The sequence below is a fragment of the Lynx canadensis genome, chromosome B4 (assembly GCF_007474595.2).
Source record: "Lynx canadensis isolate LIC74 chromosome B4, mLynCan4.pri.v2, whole genome shotgun sequence".
Taxonomy (NCBI): domain Eukaryota; kingdom Metazoa; phylum Chordata; class Mammalia; order Carnivora; family Felidae; genus Lynx; species Lynx canadensis.
The window spans coordinates 56678204-56703234 of record NC_044309.1 but is presented as its reverse complement, the minus strand read 5'-3'; the positions used below and the strand labels follow the sequence as shown (position 1 = coordinate 56703234).

Sequence of the window (25031 nt, the reverse complement as noted above, 5' to 3'; positions counted from 1 at the left end):
GTATCTTATTCAACATAGAGGATTAGACTATTTGGGGGAGAAAAAAAACATGGCACAATTTGGAAAGACCTTTATCATATAGTCATAGCTTTAGCCTTAATCTTGGGAAAATCAGGTGAAATGGTTAAAAGTAGAACTATACTTACTGAAATCTAATTAAGTGGAAGACAGGCTACATGTCATGGGGATTCCAAGAAATTAAAAAAAAATGATATTCTTGCATTTCCCGTGTTTGTGTTCTACTTTCAGATACTGCATGTACTAAGAAGAAAAGAAAAATAAACTATTGAATGAATGTCATAGGTTATACTGATGTTCAGTTTTTCATGGAGACTAATAATGAGAATTAATGATGTTGTTTGAGGTGGGGTGAAGTCACTTCAACCGTGGTGGAAGGGAAGGCTTTGTAGAAGAGCAGGAATTTGAGTTTGTTCTTTATAGATATTATTTATTTATTTATTTAGCAAGTTTTTATACCTAACTACAAACCTTACAGTAAATACTATCATCATTCCTAAAGAATAACCAGTAGAAGGCACTGCTTCTTAGGATTTTATGTCTGAATTAATCAAAGGTTAAAATATTTAGAGAAAGAAAAACTTTAAAGGAAAACTGTTATGGAAGGAAAGCATTTCCTATTCTAAGCCTTCCATCTTATGTTTGTTCCATATACAAATTCCTTTCACTTGGTTTGTGCTGTCATTTTTTAGAGTTGAATTAAGGAACATATTCTAAAGCAGTAAATAGGTGATCCCTCAGTAATAGGTCTGGTGATAATTAACCATGTAGCATTCTTTCATAAAATTACGTCATGTTTATAGTTTACATAGACATTTAAAAAATGACTAAGATTTTTTTCACAAGTATTTTAATAACCTAATTCAACTAAGTTTGCCAATTCCTTTACACAGACATTATTTAAAAGGATACTGTTATCCCTTAACTGGATTTCCTTTTTCTATGACAATATGAAGATATTTTCTAAGCATGCTTGTCTTGTAGGACTAGATCTTACAATTATTCATAGTTAGAGAATAGTAAGAGAGTTGTCGGTTTTAGATGGTAGCTTTCAGGTAACAGATATTTCTTGAAAAACTGCTATCTTCAGAAAGGATTCTAAGTCCTGGGTATGAACCTCTGAACAAAAAGAAAGTCTTCCCTCTTGGGACTTATGGCGGGACAGACAGATAATAAATAAACATATATGAGGGGCAAGGTGCTAAATAGAATGAGGAGGTGCTGGCTCAGGAGGAGCAACCAGGGAAGGCGTGGCTGGAAAATGATGTTGGCTCTAAATGGAGTCAGAGAACAGGCAAGTGTATATCTGTCTGGGTTAAGAAGATTTCAGATTGAGGAAATACCAGCTGGGAAAGAAATAATGTGTACATTGTGTATTAGTTTCCCATTGCTGTTGTAACAAGTAAGCACAAGGTTCGTAGTTTAAACAATACAAATCTGTACACTTAACAGTTTTGGAGGCCACAAGTCTTCCAGTCACAGGGCTCATTCCTTCTAGAGGTTTTAGGAGAGAATCTTTTATCACTTTTTCTAGCCTCTAGAGGCCACTTTTATTCCTTGGCTCACAGCCCCAATTCATCCATTTTCAAAGCCGGCTAGAGAGTATCTTCCAGTCACTCTCTCTGACTTTGATTCTCCTCCCTCTCCTCTTTGTAGGGACTTTTATGATTACTTTGGGCCCACCCAGAATAGCCAAAATAATCTCATGTCAATCACCTTAACTTAATCACATATGCAAAGTATCTTTTGTATTGTAAGGTAACGTATTCACAGGCTTCAGGAATTACAGTTTGGAAATCTTGAGTGAGGAGCTTTAATCTGACTAGTGCAAATGGCTTGCAACCTTGACTGTGTATTAGAATCACCAAATTTAAAAAATTCGGATACTCCACCTCCACACCAGAACCAATAACATTAGAATGCCTGGCGGTGGGACTCAGGCAGCAGTATTTAATACTAGTTTGCAGCCAACGTTGAGAACCAATGGTTTAGTTTATGTTGCAATCTCGTACCCTGTTCCCTATCCTTAAGTTTGCTGTGCATGTTTGAGTACTGTTGGGGACATCCTACTTACAGAGTGATTACAGTGCACCCAGAGAGCCTTTAGCCAATAGTAAAGGACTCCAGTAGTTTTAAAATCACTTTCACATATGGACTAGAGTGGCCTGATTGTGCAGATTGTGTTACAAAGACAAATAAAGGAAAAGTGACTTCATGTGAAAGCAAGTTGCCCTTTAGAAGGGAAGCTGTTTTCTATCTATTCCATGCATGTAACTCAGCAACTCCAGGAATGTTCTAGTCTAAAGACAGGATTTAGTCCATATTCCTCAATGTCCTTTTTTCCCCAGTAATCTTGAGACTTAAATTTACACTGTACTTTCTGAAAGTATCCCTGCATCTTTGCTTGTATCATTACTTCGTACATGAAATTCCCACGCTGTTTATCCCAGACTTCCCATTTGACCTTCTTTTCCCCCCAAAACTCGGTTGGTCAACCATTCCTCTAAGTATTCCAGGATCCTCTGGGCCTCGTGAAACCCTCAGGTATTTAGATGTAGTATCATTTGGCCCTTAACCTGAACTGTCTTTCATTATTATTTCTCCAAATCTTCTCAACCAATGAATAAACCTTTTAAAGCAGAGACCTTAAATTACACATTTTAATTCCCGTTAGATAAGTGTCTTGCACATAGTAAGCAATCAGTAAATGGTGTTGATTTGAGGATCCCCTTTTGCCCTAGAATTAGACACCAGTTCTTTTAAAAAAGATTTTCTTGTCTGTACACAAAACCAAGTTAAAGATTCTATTATATCATTATTACCTCCATGGGTTAGTTTCACACTGGATTATATTTGTCTGTCTCATGTCGTTTTCTTTGAAGTCTGCATTTTATTCATTGGCAAGTCTAGCACCTACCACAGGAATGACAAAAGTCATCTCAGGATCAATACATAAGAACATGCTTCAGCCTAGCTCTTCAGATGGTTCCAAAATGTCCATGCGCTGCAACACTTATGTGTAACACAGTCATGCCACATAAGCAGTCATACGAATTGGAGCCCTACATATCCCAGATAACCAATGCGTGGAAAGTGACATGACTTCTTTTCTTATTATGTATCTTCCTTTATTATTTGCTTTTTATCAAGAAGATATAATCATTGTTAATATGCATGGGTAAAACACAAGTTCAACATACATGAAGTAAACATTGACAGAAAGCTTAACAATTCCAACGGTAGATAATTTTACAATAAGTAAGACATTTTTTTAACAGCTAATCAGACTATGTCTCACAACCAAAGAAAAGGAAAATGCAATATTCAAAAACCTATAGATGCAGCAAAAGCAGATGTTAGAGTGAAATTTATGCCATAAATGCTTGTGTTAAGAAAACGTTTCCAATAAACAAAATTACACCACAAGGAACTAGAAAAAGAAGAAACTTAGATGAAATTTAGTGGAGGAAGGAAATCCCTAACAAAGAAAATCAGAAATAAAGTGGAGACCAGAATAAACAATAACATAACATTGAAAGTACTTTTTTTTTTTTTTAATTAACGAGACTTTCTTCTCTCCAGAATGAAACTGTTTGGTAGATGAACAAAACTTTAAGAATCTAACACTATTGGTGATTTGTGATCAACATTTTTAGAAGTACTATGAGTCAGGCAAAACATGAATGTAGGCAGATCGATCGCTCTCTCTATAATTTAAGTATTTGCTTTTTTTCTGACTTAATAGCCTATTTTTGAACTATGGCATTTTTGTCACCATATTTTTTTTAATCTTTAAGAAATCTTTTACCTGAACTATATGAAAAGATTCTCATCTTGAGCACATTAAGAACATTCTGTAAGTGTCTGAAAATGGAATTGAAATAAGCATAAAATATATAATTGTTTAGAATCATTTGCCTTCTGGCATCACGACTCCTTCGTGTTTAGTGTTTGAGACCTTACGCTTTTGCTCCGTAGAATGATATATATAGAAAGAGAGACTGTTTATCCAGTGGTACATAAAGATAATTTAGATACTGAAATGACAAGATGTTTTGAGAAGAGTAGCAGTGTCTTAACTATTTACCATATTTACCTTATGTCTACTTTTGGACTTTCAATTTTCATAATCATTAATAATGCTATACAGAAAGTAGAGATCAGCAAAAAAGTCATGCCTTCTGAAGGTCATAGAATTGTATTAACTTAGGAAAGGCCAGCTGATCTAGCTTTCTACTTTAATAACCCGGAGACTAGCTTTTGCCAACAGCCTGGAGTTTTTGGACAGTTAAGAGACTTATTGTACACATGACTGAGGTAGACACCAGAATACCAATTTATTAATTTCACCAACAGTGATAATGGCTACACAGACCATAAATACTATGGCTTGTATAATAAATGCAGGGTCCCCTTAGAGTCAAACTATGTGTAAAACAAGAAATAATTAAAAGTCCTTTTATTGATTTACTCTGATAAATCGCTTCACAAAGACCTTAAGTATTTTAAATCTCTTCTTGTCAGCTCATTCTCTACGCGGCAATTGGAAGTTTGCTTGGAGAGCATAGAAGCAGAACAGTGGAAGTTAGTATCTCTAGTGTTTAGAGTTATTACATATACTTTAGTATTTCAAGTTGGTGATAGACGTGGTGTTGCCAATGAGACTAGGACCATTCCACCTCTAGACCATTGCTTCCTCCCTCCACACGTAGAGTATATGTGGAGTAAAGTATAGTAATGAGATTAGAAATAGCTAAAGACACCTGTAATGTGATGGCCCAGTCTACTTCTCCTCTAGATAGTGCTTACTTGGTAGCCGCCATTTCTTCCTTTCTCTCTGTTATTCAGCTGATCAAGACTTCTGCTATTAGTATTTCTTCTTTACGATTGCAAATACGTTTGATCAGTTTGTTGCTAGGTATGATTGGCCAGGGAGCATTTCTCTATGAGGAGATTTCATATTTCTAATTGATTTCCTGCTTTACCTCTTGGAAAGCAAGGTGCTTTCTTCATCTTGGAGAGATTTGGTGTTGGGTTTTTGGTTTTTTGAGGAGAGGAGGTATAGGTTACACTGTAGCTATAATTTTTTTAAGTTTTTTTTAACGTTTATTTCTTTTTGAGAGGTCGGGAAAGACTGAGTGTGAGCAGGGGAGGAACAGAGAAGAGGGAGACACAGAATCTGAAGCAAGCTTCAGGCTCTGAGCTGTCAGTACAGAGCCCAATACAGGGCTTGAACCCACGAACTATGAGATCATGACCTGAGCCGAAGTCAGATGATTCACTTACTGAGCCACCCAGGCGCCCCTAAAGTTTTAAAGTAAATAGTATCCATGGTTTATTGAGTGTCTACTTAATGCTGAATGCTCTACAAGTCATTTTGCATACACTACACAGTTTAGTCTCAAAAAGCATTACCAGAAAATATTTACATCTCATTTTAAAGATGAGTAAATTGAGATAGATTCAAGGGTTAAAGATGAGTAAATTGATATAGATTCAAGGTAAGTCTCACAGCTAGCAAGTAGTAGAATCATTATTTTAATTCATGTTTGTCTGATTCCAGGGACTTTTTTTTTTTAAACTGTGCTATTATTCTTAGTAGAGTATCTGCAGTACTCGAATACTCTATTCCTTTGAAACTTTTAACACTAAGAATAGTATTATTCAGCAATGATTAGGAGCATCTTTCTTGTAGTAAATTTTAAATTTAAAAATCAGGGTTATATATGAAAGAAGCAGTGTGGCAGCTGAGACTTTCCTGCCTGGTCTAGAATAAGAATGGATGATTAGGTAACACTCTTTGTCAAGCAAAATAACAACCTTCTCAAGGTCAGATCAAGTTGTAAATACAAGAGTTCTTTTCTTTAATTAGAAATTTTAACTCTATACTACTTCTATATAACTCTTGTAGTGAAAAGAAAGGGAACTATCTGCTTAAGAATAATTGCCACATATTTTAAGCTCTAATAGTGTTCTTAGACTCAACTACAAAAAAAAAGTGTTTAATTTTTAATTGTCTAAGTGAATTTTCTTATAGGCATTAGCTCATCAAAACCAAACATCTTTATTTGATTTCCCTCTCTTACTTAGGTATTCTAAAGAGCAAATAAGTCTAGAGTCCACCTCTAAATCTTTGATAGCATTGTGGAAATGAAAATTGAAATATTTTTATATTTTCACTTTTTTTTTACCATTTGCATATGTGATATTAGAAATAAATGGGGAGGCGAGGGAAGAAAAATCCTCAAATGTTTCAAGATTAACGGCAATTGTAAAATTTATTCAATTCTTAATAAGCTTTAAGCAAATATCAAACTTTTTGTCATGAAGTCTGAGGTTTGCTTATAACTAATATTTATTTCTACATGTCATAATAATCTTACTTTTAATAAAATGCAAATTTGTTATAATGGCCACCATTCACTTATTTTGTTTATTTTTTGATGAAAGAAATTTTAGTTCTTTTCCCTCTTTTAGCTGCCGACAGTATTTGTTATTCATAGATGTTCTGTCTTCAATGAGGTCTATCAAAGTGTAAAACTAGATGGGTATGTTTTGCTTTTTTTTTTTTTTCCCTTTAAAATGGAATGGTCTTTCCTTATGCAGTGTTCTTAGGTGAATTCTCTTGTTTAAGAAGCCAGAATACAAGAGAGTGCTATATTAGTGTATTATTCTCACAACAAACAAGCACTGTTCTGTTGCTACCTGCTTGGCCATTGTTTCTGATTGTGTGCGCTTTGCAGTGGTATTTGGATGGTTTCCTGCTCTCTGCCAGCACAAAAAGGCATTTCTGTTACAATGGCCCCTAACCACACAATGACGGCATTAAGGATTTATGTGGAGGTTTCATTATTTTCTCCTCTTTTGTTCCTTCCAGGATGTCTTCCAAGCGACCAGCCTCTCCGTATGGGGAAGCAGATGGAGAGGTAGCCATGGTGACAAGCAGACAGAAAGTGGAAGAAGAGGAGAGTGACGGGCTCCCAGCCTTTCACCTTCCCTTGCATGTGAGTTTTCCCAACAAGCCTCACTCTGAGGAATTTCAGCCAGTTTCTCTGCTGACGCAAGAGACTTGTGGCCATAGGACCCCCACCTCTCAGCACAATACAATGGTAGGTTGCTCATGGTCTCTTGTGCCTACACTCACTTTTTGACCAGTTTGCTCCTCTGATAAGTTTGGCTTCAGTCTTTTGCTTTAGAATTATCATCTACTTAACAGCCATACACAAGATTCATTCCTAACCTCTTAGAATTCTTTATAAGTAAATAGATTCCAGTAGGAAGTAGAAGATGCTTTTTTCCCCTGTTTTTCAAGAATTTTGCTGTTGAGACACTTACAAGTTAATTAGAAGAAAAAAACATACATATAAGAATAATGTTAAAATAGCACATTTAAAGTTAGCATGAAAGTGAGATGTCACAGTATTTCTATTAAAGGTTTTTCTGGGGGTGCCTGGGTGACTCAGTGAGTTAAGCGCCTGACTTCGGCTCAGGTCATGATCTCACGGTTCGTGAGTTCGAGCCCCGCATCCAGCTCTGTGCTGACAGCTCAGAGCCTGGAACCTGCTTTGGATTATGTGACTCCCTCTCTGCCCCTCCTCCACTCATGCTCTGTCTCTCTCCGTCTCTCAAAAAATAAATAATAAAAAAAGGTTTTTCTGGATAGAGTTACAACATATTTTGAACATCTCCACCATGATAAATCAATGTTTTTCAATTCTTTGCTTTGCCCAGATTGGATTCCAGTATTCCTTATGGTACTGGGAATATTATAGAAGAATATATTTTATAGAAACTACAGTTTTTTAATGCAACTGCAATAATTTCTAACTCAGTCTCACTCACGCTGTTTTGATAATTCGGTAATTCCCTGGTGCATCCTATTCCTGAATTTGCAACTCAGGATAACTTATCTGGCCCCTTGTCCTGGGGTCTGGCTCATTGCGGAAGATTAGGAAACTGTGGTTTCATGGACGAGAGGGAAGAAAAGTGGCTTAGCATCTTTGGCTGAAACATATAAGCATGTGCACACATACACACACACACACACACACACACACACATATACACACACACACGTAAGGCTTTTAGGTCCTTTTTAGGAACTTAAATACACAATCAGCATATTGGTAAGGTAGCAGGGCACTTAGCTGCCAATAAAACCACCCTCACGTTTTCAACATGACTGCTTGGGTAGATGGGTTTTGTGACCTTCTCCTCTTCTACTTCAAGGATGGTGGGGCCATTAATATGAACCAGATTACACCAACAAAATTATGTTTCCTCAGACATTCTCATACTTATAAAGACAAGGTTGATTCTGTGAAATCTTTTTTTTTTTGCTTTCTCTAGAAAATTATTATATATCACAAATGTGCTTGGAACTGAAATACGCCTACTTATTTATGTTACTAAATTACCATATATAGAATTAAATCAACAAGAAGAATCAGATATCTCCTAATAACTGTGAAATGGATGCTGTTCTTTGATACTCACATCAGATTTAAATACCTCTTTCAACATTTTAAGCCTTACAGGTCAGAATTGCACTGGGTATGTGACTATGTGCCAAGATTTTCCCCTCAAGGATAGTATTTCCGCTAACACTATATAACACTTATATAGATGTGGTATTTTAATCACATTATCATATTAACTCATTTGACCTTCACAGTAATACAGTGGGTGTTATTTTTGGTCTCATTTTACAAATGAGGAAACCGAGGCACATAGGGGTTAAATAACTTGATTAGATCACTGTTGATATGCAGGAGAACCAGGGTTGTTTACCCAGACATTCTGGCTTTGGAGTCCATGCTTATAAACATTACAAGCTCCTCACAAGAGCACATGCATATTTTGTTATCTGATTATCTCTTATTTGGCAAGCTAAATCATACTATCCATATCCCTACCTTCTTTCTCTACTGTGAGTTCGTATTAGTTATGTGCAATGATACAACTTTTTGGTCTCCTCTCAAAAAGGTTAAATTAGGAAAAGGAAAGGAGAAAATGGTAGTACACAGTTCAACAGGGTAAGGAGATCATACCCTGTATTTGGCATTGCATCTCTGCTAATAGCTTTCCTCTCTCAATATTTTGACCATTGCGTTCTCTCAAGGAGTGCTTCTTGGTTTTTTGCGTTGTGATATTACTCTAAACATAAACACACAAATTTGAAGGAGTGGATATAAATAGTTACAACCAGAAGAACATCACAAAGATAAAGGGGAGATTATTTTAAGTTTATGCAAGGATGGATATAAGAAACGTATATTAAGTTACATTCTGAAGTTGGCATGAGGGGATGCTGTGATGCAGGATGTTAGTGAAAAGGAAACCATTCAGTTTTTAATGGAGAATTCAGTTCAACTGGATACAAACTATGAATCGCCTACTTTGTACCAAGTTTGTTGTTGTTGTTGTTGGGCACTATGGAAATAGATTTAAATAAAACACAACTCTTTTCCCCAAACTACTTCATCTAGAGTAGCAGTTCTTAGCCAGGGCCTATGGGATCTCTTGAAAATGAGTGGACAATTCTGTATTATGCATACATGTGAGTAAGATCATAGGTTTCATCAGATTCACAAGCTGATCTCCGGATACAAGTGGTTTAACTTAGTTTTAGTGACATGAACACTGATTCTTTTACTTTACGTCTAACTAGTTTGTAAATTTGTTCCTGCCTCAAATGTTTCTTGATTCCATCAGCTTTTCATCTCTTGAGTAGACAAGTCTGTGGAAAAGTCTGTCATATGATCTCAGAGTTTTAGCTTCTCTCTGGTTTTTCTTTCAATATTCACTGGACGTGTTTCCCTGAGAAATGAGTTGGATTATTTATCCCACTTTGGAAACTAATGTGTGTCCTTGTTTCTGACAGGATTTAGTCTAAAACCCTTTGGCTTAGCATAAAATTCTGTATAGAGTAGCACCAAACTATGGCTTTGGTATTCTCTTCTGTCACATCTGGCCATGGACCCGGTATTCTTGTCATGCCAAGTTTTTCATACAGGTTCAGAAACATACCAGGTGACCTCGAATGACACAGCTTTATTCTTTGTACCTGAAAGACATTCTCTTTTCAGATTTTACCTTCCTGATGAACTATGTTTCTCTCACAAGACTGAGTTCAAAAATTGCTTCTTTTTGAGATGCTTTCACAGACTTCCCAAGCAGAATGCTTGCTGAATTATTCTTTTATCTGTGACATTTGTTTATTCTTTTCTCATGGCCTACATTATAATTTATGTGTTTGTACGTTTGCCTGTCTGTATACTGTATTTCTCCTTGAAGGCACAGTCATACCAATCATATATATGACATATATGAATATATTTCTGATACTTACCACATAATAGACACTCAGTGTGTGATTACTAATTACTGGCAGAGTTCATATGGATGATTAAATAGTGAATATGTTTTGGGCAGAGTTGTTAAGGCACTATTCATGGCGAATATGCTGATTTTCCAGAAATTTAACAACTAAAGTAGAATATACTAACATAATATATTCAGAATGCTTCAGAAAGTGTGTCATAATAGCCATGATATATTCAGCTGTTAAGCTGATTTATATATTTTATTCGTTTATCAAAATGATTGAATATATTTATAGAATTGTTATTCAACACAAATGCATTATACTTTTTCTGGGTAGTAGGCCATTGTCATGTTCACTTAACAGGAACTTTTATTTAAGTAGGAAAATACAGTTTATTAAAAAAAAAAATTAGTGTTTATTTTTGAGACAGAGAAAGACAGAGCATGAGGGTGAAGGGGCAGAAAAAGAGGGAGACACAGAATCCAAAGCAGCCTCCAGGTGCTGAGCTGTCAGGACAGAGCCCAATGTGAGGCTCGAAGTGATGAACCGCAAGATCATGAACTGATCTAGAGTCAGATTCTTAACCAACTGAGCCACCCAGGTGCCCCAGGAAAATACATTTTCTATCTTTTCTCTGTTCAATATCTTTGAAAACAGAGACAATGTTTCACGGTCTCTATTTCAAAGAGTTCAATTTAAGGAGAAAAAAAAAAAACAGGTTTCCAGATTTCATTGCCTGTTTATGTGTGACATTCATACTCTATTCTTAAATTTAAAAAAAAACATGAGAGGTCCACATTTTATATTGCCAATATAGTTTAGAGACAAAGTAAAACTGATGAGTAATCTCTGTAAGGCTGGCTTGAAGTTACATAGAGCTATTCTCTGTATAACATTTAAGTTGGAAAATATTTTCTGCAATAAAAGTTCTGTACACTTCACAATTGTTGCCATATAAAGATTTTGAGAAATTAGGGTTGTTTGTTCATATCCATTGTATGCAGGCATTTGGAATTGGGTCAAATGAAGATATAATTCTTCCTTTCTGAAGTTGTGTTTATTGCCTTAATGTTTTGGAGAAATGGATTAAATGCCTAAATGAGAGCAGCTCACAGACAGTTATATTGGTGTGGATACTATGGGTGCATCTATTCTTGGAATGGTTTACTCATTATTCAGAGTACATCGTAGATGAAGTGTCTTCAGATTATGTACATATATTTATTTAAGAAACTGTCATATTTCCAATAAGTGTAATATTGAGACACATATTGCATAGGTATGTAAAAGACAGATTTTGTGGGTTCCTTTTCTGAAGCTCTTATTAGCAATTAATGACAAATTTTGATTTTCATGTAATCTTCAAAAAGGTGAAAGTCAAGGTTGGAGAGTCATAGTCTGACATGAGCAGAAGGGCAGTACGGGGCTTTACTTCTACTGAGAATCAAATCTTCTTGTCCCCTTCCCCCCTTTTTAAACATGGGTTTGGAGACTGTCACTGTAGAGCTTCAGAGACAAGCAAGAATCACTGTAATTTCTGGTGGTTTTTAATAATAGTTCTGATACAGATGAATTTATTTCATGATGCAAAGAACTGTTGAGAACAAACATATCCTCATGTCAGTCAGTGTGATTACAGATGAGCACCAGAAGGGAAGAGAGGGAGTCTGAAGAGAAATTAAGTAGCAGCATCAGAGGCAGCTAAGGGACCATTTTGGTGCTCATTTTCTGTCTGGTTGCATTGCTACTTCTGCTGGTTAGATTGTTGTTGAAGTGTCAAATGTGATGTGAAATGAAAATCTTGACCACCTGTGGTCACTGAATAGTCAATTGTCTCTTTTTTGTTTTTTTTTTTTGTTTGTTTTTTTTCACAGAAGGTATACTCTTATCTCAGCCAAACTCTCTTTTGACTTCTTAAAATCCTGTTGAGTTGAGTGACTACTTTTGTGTAACTTTAGAGTGGCTGCTTCCCAACAGTGACTTTTAAAATATACAATTATTTATTATAACAGTACAGAATTTTTATTAAAAAAATAATTTGAGTTGCTCACGTTATAGATAGCTCAATTTCCTATGAAATAAATATTGCATATATATACGTTTTTTAACATTTAAAGATCTATTGGATCTGAAAATATGTTTTAATCTATTTTAATATATAATGTAATGTCTGTATTGATAATATTTTCCTGGAACTGTTTAAAGAAAACTCTGGGACATACTATATTGGGATTAATAATTTGATTTATCTTAATGTCAGTGTGTTTAAACATTGCAGGGACACTAGTTATCATAAAGCAACATTCAGTGTGAGTCAGTTTTCTTCCTGAAGTCCATCAAAAGAAGACAAAAGTGTTTTAAGTTGGATAATTTTTTTAACTCTTTAAAAAAAATGTTTATTTATTTATTTTGAGAGAGAGCACAAGCAGGGGAGGGGCAGAGAGAGAGAGGGAGACACAGAATCCAAAGCAGGCTCTAGGCTCTGAGCTGTCAGCACAGAGCCTGACATGGGGCTCAAACTCACGAACCCTGAGATGATGTCGTGAGCCGAAGTCAGACGTTCAACCCAGTGAGCCACCCAGGTGCCCGTTAAGTTGGATCTTCTATAGAAGTTGGACATATAGCTGGGAACCAAGTATAACACTATGGCAAGGCTCCAACGTATAAAATCCAACCTTAATGATGAAATTCACTTAATACATGTGACAGAGAAAAGTTTTTACTTCCTCTGGATTACTGTCAACTCCTGGGATTACTTATTTGCCCCCCCCCCAAATAATTTTCATTGCTATATTATAGCTGTGTCTTGAAATACTCTTTATATGAACTTTGCTTATATTAGTAATGTATCTTCAATGTTTGACTAGGATAATGTTATGTATGAAGTACTGTTCAGATAATATACAAAAGAAAAGAGAAAAATACATGTGTTATTTAAAAATAAGTCACAGAATAGGACTTTAATTATGGTGTGGTAAAGATTCCTATTTCTATATGGCAGTTTTTATAAGCTTTTAAATTTCTGGTTACCTTTGTACATCAAACTTAGCATAAGTTATTATGATGGTATAATGCATACTGTTGTTAACACCAGTGAGGTTATTGTGCAAGTTCTAATAATGAGAATTTCATTGTTTAGGGAGAGCAGTCTCCTACACTCTAGACAAAAGTGTAATTACTTTTGAACGATGTGGAATGTGTGCAGTTTAATAGCATGGAGAATAGATTCAGAAAGATTCAGATAAGTAAGCTTGGAAGCCATATGTGCAGTGTGGCAGTATAAAATTATGATAGTAGGCAGTATAATTCTACACACACATACCCGATTTCACACAGTTTATCTCTAAACTGTTGTTTCTGTAAGAGATAGTCTTGCTTATCTGAACAAGGCCAATTCAATTGAAACAAGGTGAAAATGGTGACAAGTTTGTATTTGTTTTTTATGGTAAATTGATGTTTATCATACAATGAAATTACATTGTTACCAACATTATTCTGTAAATGTTGTCAGAAAATACCACATGAAGCTGTTTATCTAGATATAATCCAAGGCTTGTGTTTGAATGTAAGCTGTTCAATCTTTATACTTGCATTGTTTCTGGAAATTACTCCCAGGGCTAGCAGGAATGAGGACATGTGAAAAACAACCAGTTGGGGTTCATCAAAGCCACTGGATAAGTTGTGCAATGGGTCTTTTTGTCCTGTTGCCTTATAATTTCATTCCTTTGGGTTGGGGGGAGGGCTGAATATCAGTGGGGAAAACCTTGATTCATTTGATGTCCACAGTATATTTGAAGTACTACTGTTGAGTTTAAAGTTAACTGGGCCTTGAGAAGTTAAGGAATGTACTCTCCCACCATGGGGAAAAAGTGCTATGTGGGAGGTGCAGGCTAGTTCAGGACACTTGATGAGTGTCCCCACAAAATGCTATCCAGTGACAGGTGAATAAATAAGAACTTCTAAATCTGTAGTAACGGGGAAATGTGTTTGCTTAAGAATATGTGGCCTAATGAAGTTAATGACTTTCATTTAATAGGAAGTATTGTGGAAAGATTTAACTTAATTATATACAATGAATACCTATCACCAGAGATAGGGAGATGAATAAGAACCCTTCCTTCATGTGCCTTTTTGTATAGTATGGGGATAAGATAACCAGAAAATCACCATAATTTTTTATAAAATACTAGAACCCTGATACAGGCTAACAAGTGCTAAGGAGATTAACAGTTATTTACATCTCATTGGATATCATTAATATAAGGTTTTTAGTTAATAGTTCAGTATAATTTTGCCTTTGCCACATATTTCCCCAGGAGCAATAACTAAGAAAGAGGAAAAGAGCAAGTTAAAAAAAAATACTGAAGACAAAGCATACTGTAAATATCTTAACATAAAATATGAGGAAATTAGTAAAATACATGTCTCACATTGATAGGAAAACAATCAACTACTTTAGTTATTGGGGTTTTGCATGTTTCCTTTCTTTTTCTGTGTGACCACCTTGAATGAGGTGGAAAGAACGATGAAATACTTGGCTAGGGTATTGGAAATAGCAAAGACACTAAGAAGCGGTGCTGGAAATTTACTTGACTGGTGGTCCTGATTTTGTGGAATGGATAGGTGTCCCTCTTTATTTCATTTACTATTTCAGATCTGCATAATAGAATCCTTTGTATTTGGGAGTTAAAAATAATGAAAAGTTTGGGGACCAACTTTCATTTTGTACCTTAGATATTTTGTTCTCAGTTCTTCATCATTTTCTTCCTTTGATTCTTTTCCTTCTTTGCTCCTCTTTTCCTTGCTTTCAGTTTGCTCCTATCAGAAAAACATTCTTAATGGGTTCTCTTGTGGATCTCAATGGAGCCATTATCAGGAAGGAAGAGAGGGTTGGAGAATCAGCACCATTGTGCTCTGATATATACTTCCTTCTTATTTACATATATTGCCTCTTGGGGGCTTGCCAAACTTCCTGTAGTCGGCCTAGGTTTCTCTTACTGTATGTGATTAATAAAGGTCAGTTGGTTCTATGATAGAATTTTCACTGATTTTTAGTTAGTTCTTCACAAAACTATGTGGCATATTTACTCAATTTATTCAGAAATCATATTTGCTTTTCTTTCATGATTCAATGTTGATAGTAAATTATAATATTATATTTAATGTACTTACTGGAAAAAAGGACTTAGAAGTCTATACTAGTTTTGATATTATTTTTGGAAATTGTGCTTATCATTGAATCCAAATGTCTGGGACCTAGTGCTTTAGCAGATATGCTATGCTCTTTGTGTGCCTGTTCCTAGCTTCTATTTTAAATTATTTGACAGCTTCTGTCACTATTTTCAATACGTTCTTGATTCCTTCTTTAACTCAATTATTGCTTTTTGTCTTCATATTTCTTTCCTAAATTTGAGATTTTGTAGAGATTGGTAAAAATGGAAATTATTTACATAACTATAAGGTGATTTTGATGTTACTTTAACTGTAGTAACTTCGTGCGAGTGATAATAACAACGAGTTTCTCGTTGTTTCTTATTTTGTAACTGCAAGGGACAGTCACTTAAGGGAATGCAAAATAAATAAGAATTTTCCAGTGTTGGTGACTGAATTCTAGGAATTAGAATGAAACCTACAATTGCCAATGGGACCTCAAAATATTTCAAATAATACCTACACCATATTCCCTCTTGGCTTTATCAGTTAGATACAACTATCTACTGTACCTAAAAAGAGAGGAATTATCTTTGTAGAGCAGTTTCTCTAAAAAGCACAAACACTGGTACTTAATTTGGATCTTAAGAAAGTGAAGTCATACAAAAAAAAAAATGTAAGGAAGTATTGGGTTTTCGTTCTAATTTCTCTTTCTCATGTATTTTGGCAATTAGACTCATACACCTTTCTCTTTTATAAGTATAGACAAACACAAATGCCTGCATTGGTGGGGGGGGTGATGGATTTTTTAAAAACAGAAAGGAATTCAATAGTACAGAAAATCTAATAGGAAGATAGAAATGAGCACTCTGAAAAGGAAGGGTTCCTTAAGAAATGCCAATCTGAATTCAGAATGAACATTTTTGCCACATGAGGTGCTTTTAAAAACATTAAGTGAGGGGTGCCTGGGTGGCTCAATTGGTTGAGCATCCAACTTCATCTCAGGACATGATCTCACGGTTTGTGAGTTCAAGCCCCGTGTCGGGCTCCGTGCTGACAGCTCAGAGCCTGGAGCCTGCTTCGGATTCTGTCTCCCCCTCTCTCTGCTCCTCCCCTGCTCACACTCTGTCTCTCTCTCAAAAATAAATAAAGATTAAAAAACAAATTACAAAAAAAGCATTAAGTGAGTTTAAATTCTTTTCTTCCTCCACAAAGTTTGAGATGCCCATAATTTGTACTGGCATGAAAGCTGTCATTAACAATGAATTCATTACAGCATTTTAATATGAGACCAGCTTGATCATTTTGTACCCTTTCTCCCCCCATTTTTTGTTTTACAAAGTCAATTTTATGTTTTTCTATGCTCTGTAGAGGAGAAAGCCGAAAGTTCTTTGTTACTTGTAGCGGGGAAATAAATGTAAAGCTAACTTAAATTTACAGTTGTAATCGTTCCTTTTGTTAACAGATCTTTATACATACGCGGCAAGCTTTTTAAAACTTTTTCCCAGAGACAGTTTTTAGGAATGATCCATGTGAGCAGATGAGGTGTGAATGTAAGGAGAGCAGCCTTGGGCAGCTCTGTGACACTGACATCACATGATAAAGTAAATGAACACAAGTGACTGGATTTTGTGTCTTATTTAGTCAAGGCTGCTTCTGCGGCAGCAGAGCAAACAATGTTATCATTATATAGAGAAGCAGTGTTTACTTCAGTGTCTCTTCTTAGCCCTTAAAAATCCAGCCTGTCTCGAGATAAAACAGTTAATCTTGTTGGTCGATAACCCTAAATGAGAGAATAATATTCTAAGAGTGAATAAACAATTTTAAATGGAGGTAGGATATAAAGAAGGAGCATAACCACAAAGGCACTATTAAATAGGACCTTTTTAAGTGTGTATGAATATAAAATATGTATCATGTAAAAAGTCAAAACCTATATTAATGAGTAACAAAAAATAGGTTACGATAATTTACAGTGTTAGACTTAATAAGGTGCTAAGCCTGGTACCCCCTTCTGTTGCTGCTGCTGCTGGACCCTTCCCTCTGTGTAAACATATATCTGGAGAGGGGGATATTGCCGGGCTGTTACCAGTATCCATCTTTAGGCTTTGTAGCAGTGGCTGGCATGCTTTGCACACCAGGGACACAGGAGTCAGAGAACATGCTTCTTCTGAATCTGAGATTTTGATTTCCCCAGAGTCATCAGTAGAATATAAGAAGCGACTTTGAAAGTCTTGTGTGAATATACCTTATAGCCTATCTATAGTCTGATAGTCGCAGTTCACATATGGGAGATTTAAAATAGTCAATGCTCTGTAGAATATGTTATCTAATAATTAATAATAGGGATGTATAATATTTCAATCTTTTCTATGTACCAGCCAGACTACATTTATTTTTTCAGCCAATTTTATGTCAGCCCGGTGAGTTCGACAACTGTGATTATCCCCAGTTTACAGACAGACAACAGTCTTGGGTGAAGTAATTTGCCTAATAAGTAAGTGGGAGAGTTTGAAGTCATGACTTTAGAACCCAAGCGCTTACTAACTGTACTTACTGCCTCCCCACTCATACAAACATTGAAATCAGTTTTATAGTTTATTGGAATAAATAATTTTAAAAGTCCTTAGAAATCCATGTGGGGCATTCAGGTGGAATAATTCATTGTTGCCTATTATACCTTAACTCAGAGACAACTTGATTTTTTAATCTTTTTATCTGGCTTGAAATGGACCAAGAGATTTAACTAATTCAGAATGCGTACTAGAAGTTCTGCATAGGCTGTTGGGTAATATATGGGATTTTAAAGGATTACTTGCTAAACCTTTCACATCAAGATTAGGAGTAATTTGTGCTCTGCCTATGAGACTGTTGGCAAAGCATAGTGGTTTAGCACATGGCACTAGTGACAAAATTACTGAGTAAATTCCATGTTCTGCTGTTTAATATCTTATGGCATTTGGCAGTTATAGAAATTTTCTGTACCTTAGTTTTGTCATCTGTAAAATAGGTATGATAAGAATAGCATCTGAGAGAGTGTTATGTTTAAAGAAGTCAGTATACCTAAAGCACTCTGGTGCCTGGGATATAGCAGGAACTTAGCTTAGTAAATACTAGTTCAATGAGTGCCTAAAGAAATGTTTACATTCTATGATTGGGGAGAAAAATGGTGCATTATATTAAATGACCGATACTTTCAATTCTTATAAATTTAAGTGACCTACAAGAAAAGGTAAAGCTAAGGAAGAGTACTTTTGAAATGAGAAGTCCAATAGAAATCTCAAACTCTTGTCATTAAAAGGTTTTTTTTTCTTTGTATTTTTAACTATTAACAAAACACAGGATTATCAATCTGAAATAATCTGAGTCTCCCAGTCAGATATTTATGACAGATTCAGTTATCATAAATATTGTTCATTGGCAGCCAAATTTTTGCTTACTGTTATTAAGGCTGTTCATCAACAGCAACTATCACCACCACCACCACCACAAGAAAAATCTACCTCAGCCAAGTCAGAACTGCATTTTGATAGGATTGAAAGATGTAGAATGTGAAGAGCCTAAATTCACCCTTGAATTGCTTGGGTTCCAAGAAAGTCCACTTTTTGTAAGGTGTCTCAGTTGTATGGTGTCACTCTGTGCCTTTGTTTTCTCCTCTGAAAATGAGGATGATACTAGAACCTCTGAATATACACAGGTGTTACAAGGATTAAATAGAATTCTCGTAAGTGTTCTTGAACTATGCTTGGCACATAGCAAAGACTTAATAGATGCTGTAGTTCTTCAGTCGTTTGTGTTCTGTTGACTAATTACTATGAATTACTAGAAGAAAACACTATGGGTTTTTTTTTGGGGGGGGGAGGTGGTGCTCCCAGTAATCACGATTTCCTTTTAGTAACCTCAGGATTATTACGCACATTCCCATCCCATTTTAAGTGGTCCAGTGGTCTTATCACTAAACTTTGTCAGTATCTTTGGATGTAATTTGAACATGAGATGCAAACTCATTTAAAGGTAAAAGCTCTCAGGGACGCCTAGGTGGCTCAGTCGGTTAACTGTCCGAGTTCGGCTCAGGTCATGATCTCGTGGTTCATAAGTTTCAGCCCTGTGTCGGCTTCTGTGATGACAGCTCAGAGCCTGGAGCCTGCTTTGGATTCTGTGTCTCCCTCTCTCTGTACTTCCCTGCTTGCTCGCTCTCTCTCTCTCTGTCTCTCAACAAAGAATAATAATAAACATTAAAAAAATTAAAAAATAAAAAATAAAGGAAAAACTGTCCGGTATCTTTGGAGTCATATGCCTGTCTTGTTCAGCACCAGGTCCCTAGAGTCTGGTACAGTGACTGACACACAGTAATTGTCTTAAAATAGTTGAATGGTTGAATGGTTGAATAAAGCCTGTGCCCATAAAAGACATTCTGAGTGCAAATTTCCTTATCTACATGTTAAAATGTTACTTTACACATAGATAGTTGATGTAACAAGTAAATGAAATAATTACCTACCACAGTGCCTGTTGTATAATGAATATGCAGTTAATGTGACCCCCTTTTTGTCAGCCTTCTGATTTTCTCAGTGCAGTTGCTGTGCAGATAACTAATCACAGCATTCTCTTGTAACTTCACATATTACACTTCTTCAAATAATCTGCCTGAGGAGACCAACATCAGTACATGCACACACACGCATGCACACACCAGCAAAAGTGTTTTGGAAAATAGTATATTTAAAAATTGCTAAACTTTTGTTGCATGAATATCTGGAAGGCAAGTGATTTTTCTTTTAGTACATGGTTAAGGAGGTTCATGTTTGAGACTATGGTTTTATTAGCATATTCTTTTGTTTTTGTTTTTATTTGTTTGTTTGTTTTTACATTTCAATGTGTTTTAAAATGCCTATTTGATTTTGGGAATTTTAGAGTTCCTGTGAGGGATTCAGTCCTTTGTTTATTTGTGCTATGTTTATTGCTTTTTAAAGTCCTTTGATCTTTCCTTTCTCTTTACCAATAAGAGCAGCTTGAGCTGATGTAAAGAGGCTGAGATATGGATAAGAGGCACTGTACAAATGGATTTTTTATAGGATATTAGCTGAACCTGTCAGAAACCTGACATGTCACATTTAAAACTAACACACCTAACCAAAATGTGTATATTTCTAGCTGTTAATTCTTGATGATTAAACGTGTATTTCTGCTTTTGTTTCATTGGATAAAACTTTGACTTGTCACTTTCCTAATGTGCTTCATGTGATCTTTTTATTTCCTATCAAATAAACTCTTCCCTGTTCACTTATGTCCTCTTCAGTGGTTCTATAATTATTTTTGTTTTACATAGATAGAAACATGTTTTTCCCCCTTTTTTACATATGGTGTTTTTGCTTCATGCAGAGAGAACTACACAGATGACATTTTTTAAAAATCCAAATTTAATTCAGTTTTACATTCTTATGTTTATAACCCTGAATATCTCCAAAATGTCCTTACCTAAAACACTTTAGAGTTTTATTACTAGATTTATACCAGTAAAGATACATCAGCTTTCTTAGGGATAATCTTTAAGCAGAACTTAGCAAGACAAGCTTTGAAAACTATCATTCCTAGGAAAGTAAATCTCGAATCACGAAACATCAGTTTAATCGCTCCCCTTGACAACTTAACACGGCAGACTGAAATATAAAAGCCGATGCAAGTGGGATCAATGGATTATCTAAGTCCCTGAACATCTTCTCTTAAATCGGAGGACTTGACAGAGTGGTTGTGAGAGGGGTGTGTGTTGTGTGTCCCTTGTCATGTGCAGAGCATTAAGTTTTCAGAGATTAGTGCTGAGTGGATGTGGTCTACCTGGACATGAAGCCAGGGAGAAGGACATTGGGAGGGAATGAAAAAGAGGGGGCTACAGGAAGAGAGGGATAGAGAGATTTACATGTGAGAACTCAAGGGGCTTTGTCATGGCAATTGTATAAAGTGATATACAGTGCAAATCGACTTGAGCGTGTCCCCGGATAGCAGGCGGTTTACAGCCTCCACGAGCCGAGATTACTGCTTTATCTTGTCATACTAAATTAACATGGCAGCGCGCTGTTAAACAGTGGTGACCTCTTCATCTGGGGAAATTGCTGCCTAGAAGAGAGATGGTATTTGAGTCTCTCTCTCTGCCTGTTTCTCTCTCCCCTTATACCCTTAAAGCATTTGGGGGTTACACAGTAGCCATTTTTAAAATATTATAGGAAAATATTTTCCTATTAATGCTACAGTGAATAGGGTGTAATTAGATCAAATGGCCATTTGGGGTAGAATAATAGGATTTTATTTATCCAGTGTTCTAAAAAATGACATATCATCTTTATACATTGGAATTAAGAATATATTGGCTGCCTTTTCATTTTAATCCCTTATTATTCTACAAATAGCCTGTTAATTTGTGTAAAAGTTAATTTCTATACTTTCCATAAGAATTGGTTGGTGGTGAAGAGATAGAGGAAATAAGGCTCAGACATTGGTTCTCCCACTCATCAGGTGGAGGGATAGCCCAAGAGAACTCGCAAGAGGATTATACCTTAAATAGAAGCACCCAAGTTATCTCTTCTTCCCAGAGCTTACCAGGTACTGCTTCATTTTTCAGACTTTTAAAATTACTTTATTAAAAGAGGAGAGAAAGAGAGAGAGAGAGAGAGAGAGAGAAGATCATGAGATTAATTTGCTTCATCCCTCTGCCAGTCTGCAGCTGTTCCCTTCATGTATTTTCTAATTCAACATATAGGAAATATACTATTTGTCTCCTATCTTAAAATGTTGATAAATCAATCAAAATCATATATATATTTTTTTCTGTGCTCAGTATGTGCTATTGAAATTTGAATCAAAGGAAAGGGCAAAGTAAAGCTTCAAAATAACATGAGTGTCTATTCCTTTATGTCCCCAGTTGAAGACTCTCCATATTTAAAGTGTAGCTCTATGACATGCTTCCTCACTAACCTGTAGAGCCAAGTGTTTTCCATCCGTGTGTTAAATCACTTTAAGGCTCACAGGGTGAGCTTTGCAGAATCTCTGTCCCCTCTGAAACTATGTGATATATGCACTCACATTTTTTTTCTAGAGAGAGGGCCCATTACCTTCATTATATTCTCCAAGGGGCCTGAGCTACCAAAATAGATGATTACTTGTCTAGAGCTTAATTCTGTTTTAGGGCCGTACTAGGATACATCCTCACACTGGGGCTATAGATCTACCAAGCAAGATACTGACTTACAGACACACTTATGATTGTGCTTATTTTATAATCAGAAAATGTATTCACCAAGTCTGCCTTGGGGAGTTTTCACAGGGCTGCCACATTTGGAATTCACCCTGTAGGCCACCTATTGCTCCTGACCACTTAACACTGTTCCTCTTAGCATTCTTTTCTGGGTCCATGTTTTGAGCCATAGACTTGCTGTAATTCTAGTACAAGGATGAGGTTCAGTTCTCCAGTACCCTGGATTCAGAGTACAGACCCTGGAAACACAGAAAGACTGTTCAGCTTACAAGGGATGTGAAAGAGAGGCAATGCATTTTCTTTTCTTTTTCTTTTGATAAAACACATTTTCTATTTTTTTTTTCGATAAATTGCTTCCTCCTGCCCTCTGCCCTCTCTCCCCACTTTTCCCAAGTCAGCATGTTGTCAGAACTGTGAAATAGAAAATACACATTAATTTAGGAGTCACCTGACTGGTTAAATTCTTCCTTTGAAACCCTGGTACCATACTGTTTGACTGACACAAAGTTTTTAATATCAAGGTAGTTTGCTTCTGTTCAGTATTGTCATAAACATGGTGTTTTTTCAAAGAAAGGAAAAGACAAAAAATATAAAGACAATGACAGAAATTTCTACCAAGTTGCCTTTGTATATTGTATATTATCTGGGAGCTAGTATTAGAGAAGCTATTGAACTCTGTCTTTTTCTCCTTATTCTCTCCTTTGATAATTTCTTCCTTCCTAGCATTTTTCATCAAATTAGATGCATTAGCAACTCTTCTAAGTAGAGAGTCACTAGGTAGCTACTTTCTCCTAAGTTTAACTATTTCTAAAATTTTCAACTAATTCTTTCAGTGAAGTTCAGGACTTGACTGTAAGTCGATGTGATGTTGTCAAAAATATTAACCTTTCCTGTATTCCTCACTTCTCAGTCCCTGTTATTTGTTTAATATATTTAATGAACATTCTGCACACTTAAATATTAAAACTTTGAAGGGTTTCTTTCAGATAAATTGCAAATTTGACATAAAAAGTCATGGAGAGCAGGTGTAATTTTTTGTCTTATGCTATAGCAACATATCAAAAGTAACAGAAAAGGACCCTGGCAAACTTCTCTATCACCTCCTGACTCAGAACCAAGGGTAGGAGGTGGAGAACAGGCTCCTGTTACATCAACATCATAAACATCAGGAATGTAGAATGATAGAGACCCCTATTCTGAAACTGAAATAAGTAGAATATAGTGCTTGAATACTAGAGTATTGAGGATATCCTTATTATTCAGAAAGTCAATGTGATCTAGTATTTTCCTGGAAAAGCAGAAAACCTAAGAGAAAAAAAGGAAGAAAAAATATATAAACAGACAAAAAGAGGAAGACTGTAAGATAAGAAGTAAAAACAGTTGTCTCTTATCACACTAAATATAAATGGGTAAACGTACCTTGTAAAAGATTAGTATTTTTCTGAATTTGTTTAAATATAGTTTATTCTCCTTACAAAAGTGAGACATAAAACAAAATAACATTGAACTGTTAAAAATAAAAAGAAAGGTAAAAATATAGTAGACATACACACACAGAAATCAGAAGTAATGTTATGAACAGACCAAATTGAATCAAAATCCTGGGATAGAGTCTTTTTATGTTGTTATATAGAGATAAAATGTCATGAATATTTAGACATTAAATAAACTACATAAGGAAAATGTTATTTTAAAATATCAATTTATAGAAAGAAAAAGATGCTAGAAATATGAGGTGTTGACAGAAATATAATTATACTAAGAGATATTAAAGCATCCTTTTCTCTTTCACAGGTGGATTAGATAGAATACAAATTCATGGAGGCTTTGATAAATATAATTAATAAGTTTGATTTAATATCTATATGTAGATCACTTAAAAATGTTTAAAAAGTACACTACTAAATAATTCTTGGGGCGCCTGGGTGGCGCAGTCGGTTAAGCGTCCGACTTCAGCCAGGTCACGATCTCGCGGTCCGTGAGTTCGAGCCCCGCGTCAGGCTCTGGGCTGATGGCTCAGAGCCTGGAGCCTGTTTCCCATTCTGTGTCTCCCTCTCTCTCTGGCCCTCCCCCGTTCATGCTCTGTCTCTCTCTCTGTCCCAAAAATAAATAAACGTTGAAAAAAAAATTAAAAAAAAAATAATTCTTGTGTTAAAAATCAAAACTATAAGCTACTTAAAATAACAGCATGAATATAAAAATTTGCCATGAAATGATGAAAGTTCTAGTAATAGGCAGATTTATAACTTTGAATACCTTAATTATTTTTTGCACATCTCAGCTTTT

The 25031-nt window shown here is 35.6% G+C and overlaps 1 protein-coding gene across 3 annotated transcripts in view; it reads left to right on the top strand.

Annotated features, from left to right (window-relative positions):
* The window catches only part of SOX5 (SRY-box transcription factor 5), an 866928-nt gene that overhangs the window by 506291 nt on the left and 335606 nt on the right, over nt 1-25031 (top strand). For 2 of the 3 annotated variants that reach the window (XM_030321940.1, XM_030321939.1), the window contains one exon: nt 6896-7127. In XM_030321940.1, coding sequence (XP_030177800.1) covers nt 6896-7127 — 232 coding nt within the window. The remainder of the gene's footprint in view (nt 1-6895; nt 7128-25031) is intronic. The other variant, XM_030321944.1, reaches the window with a different exon arrangement.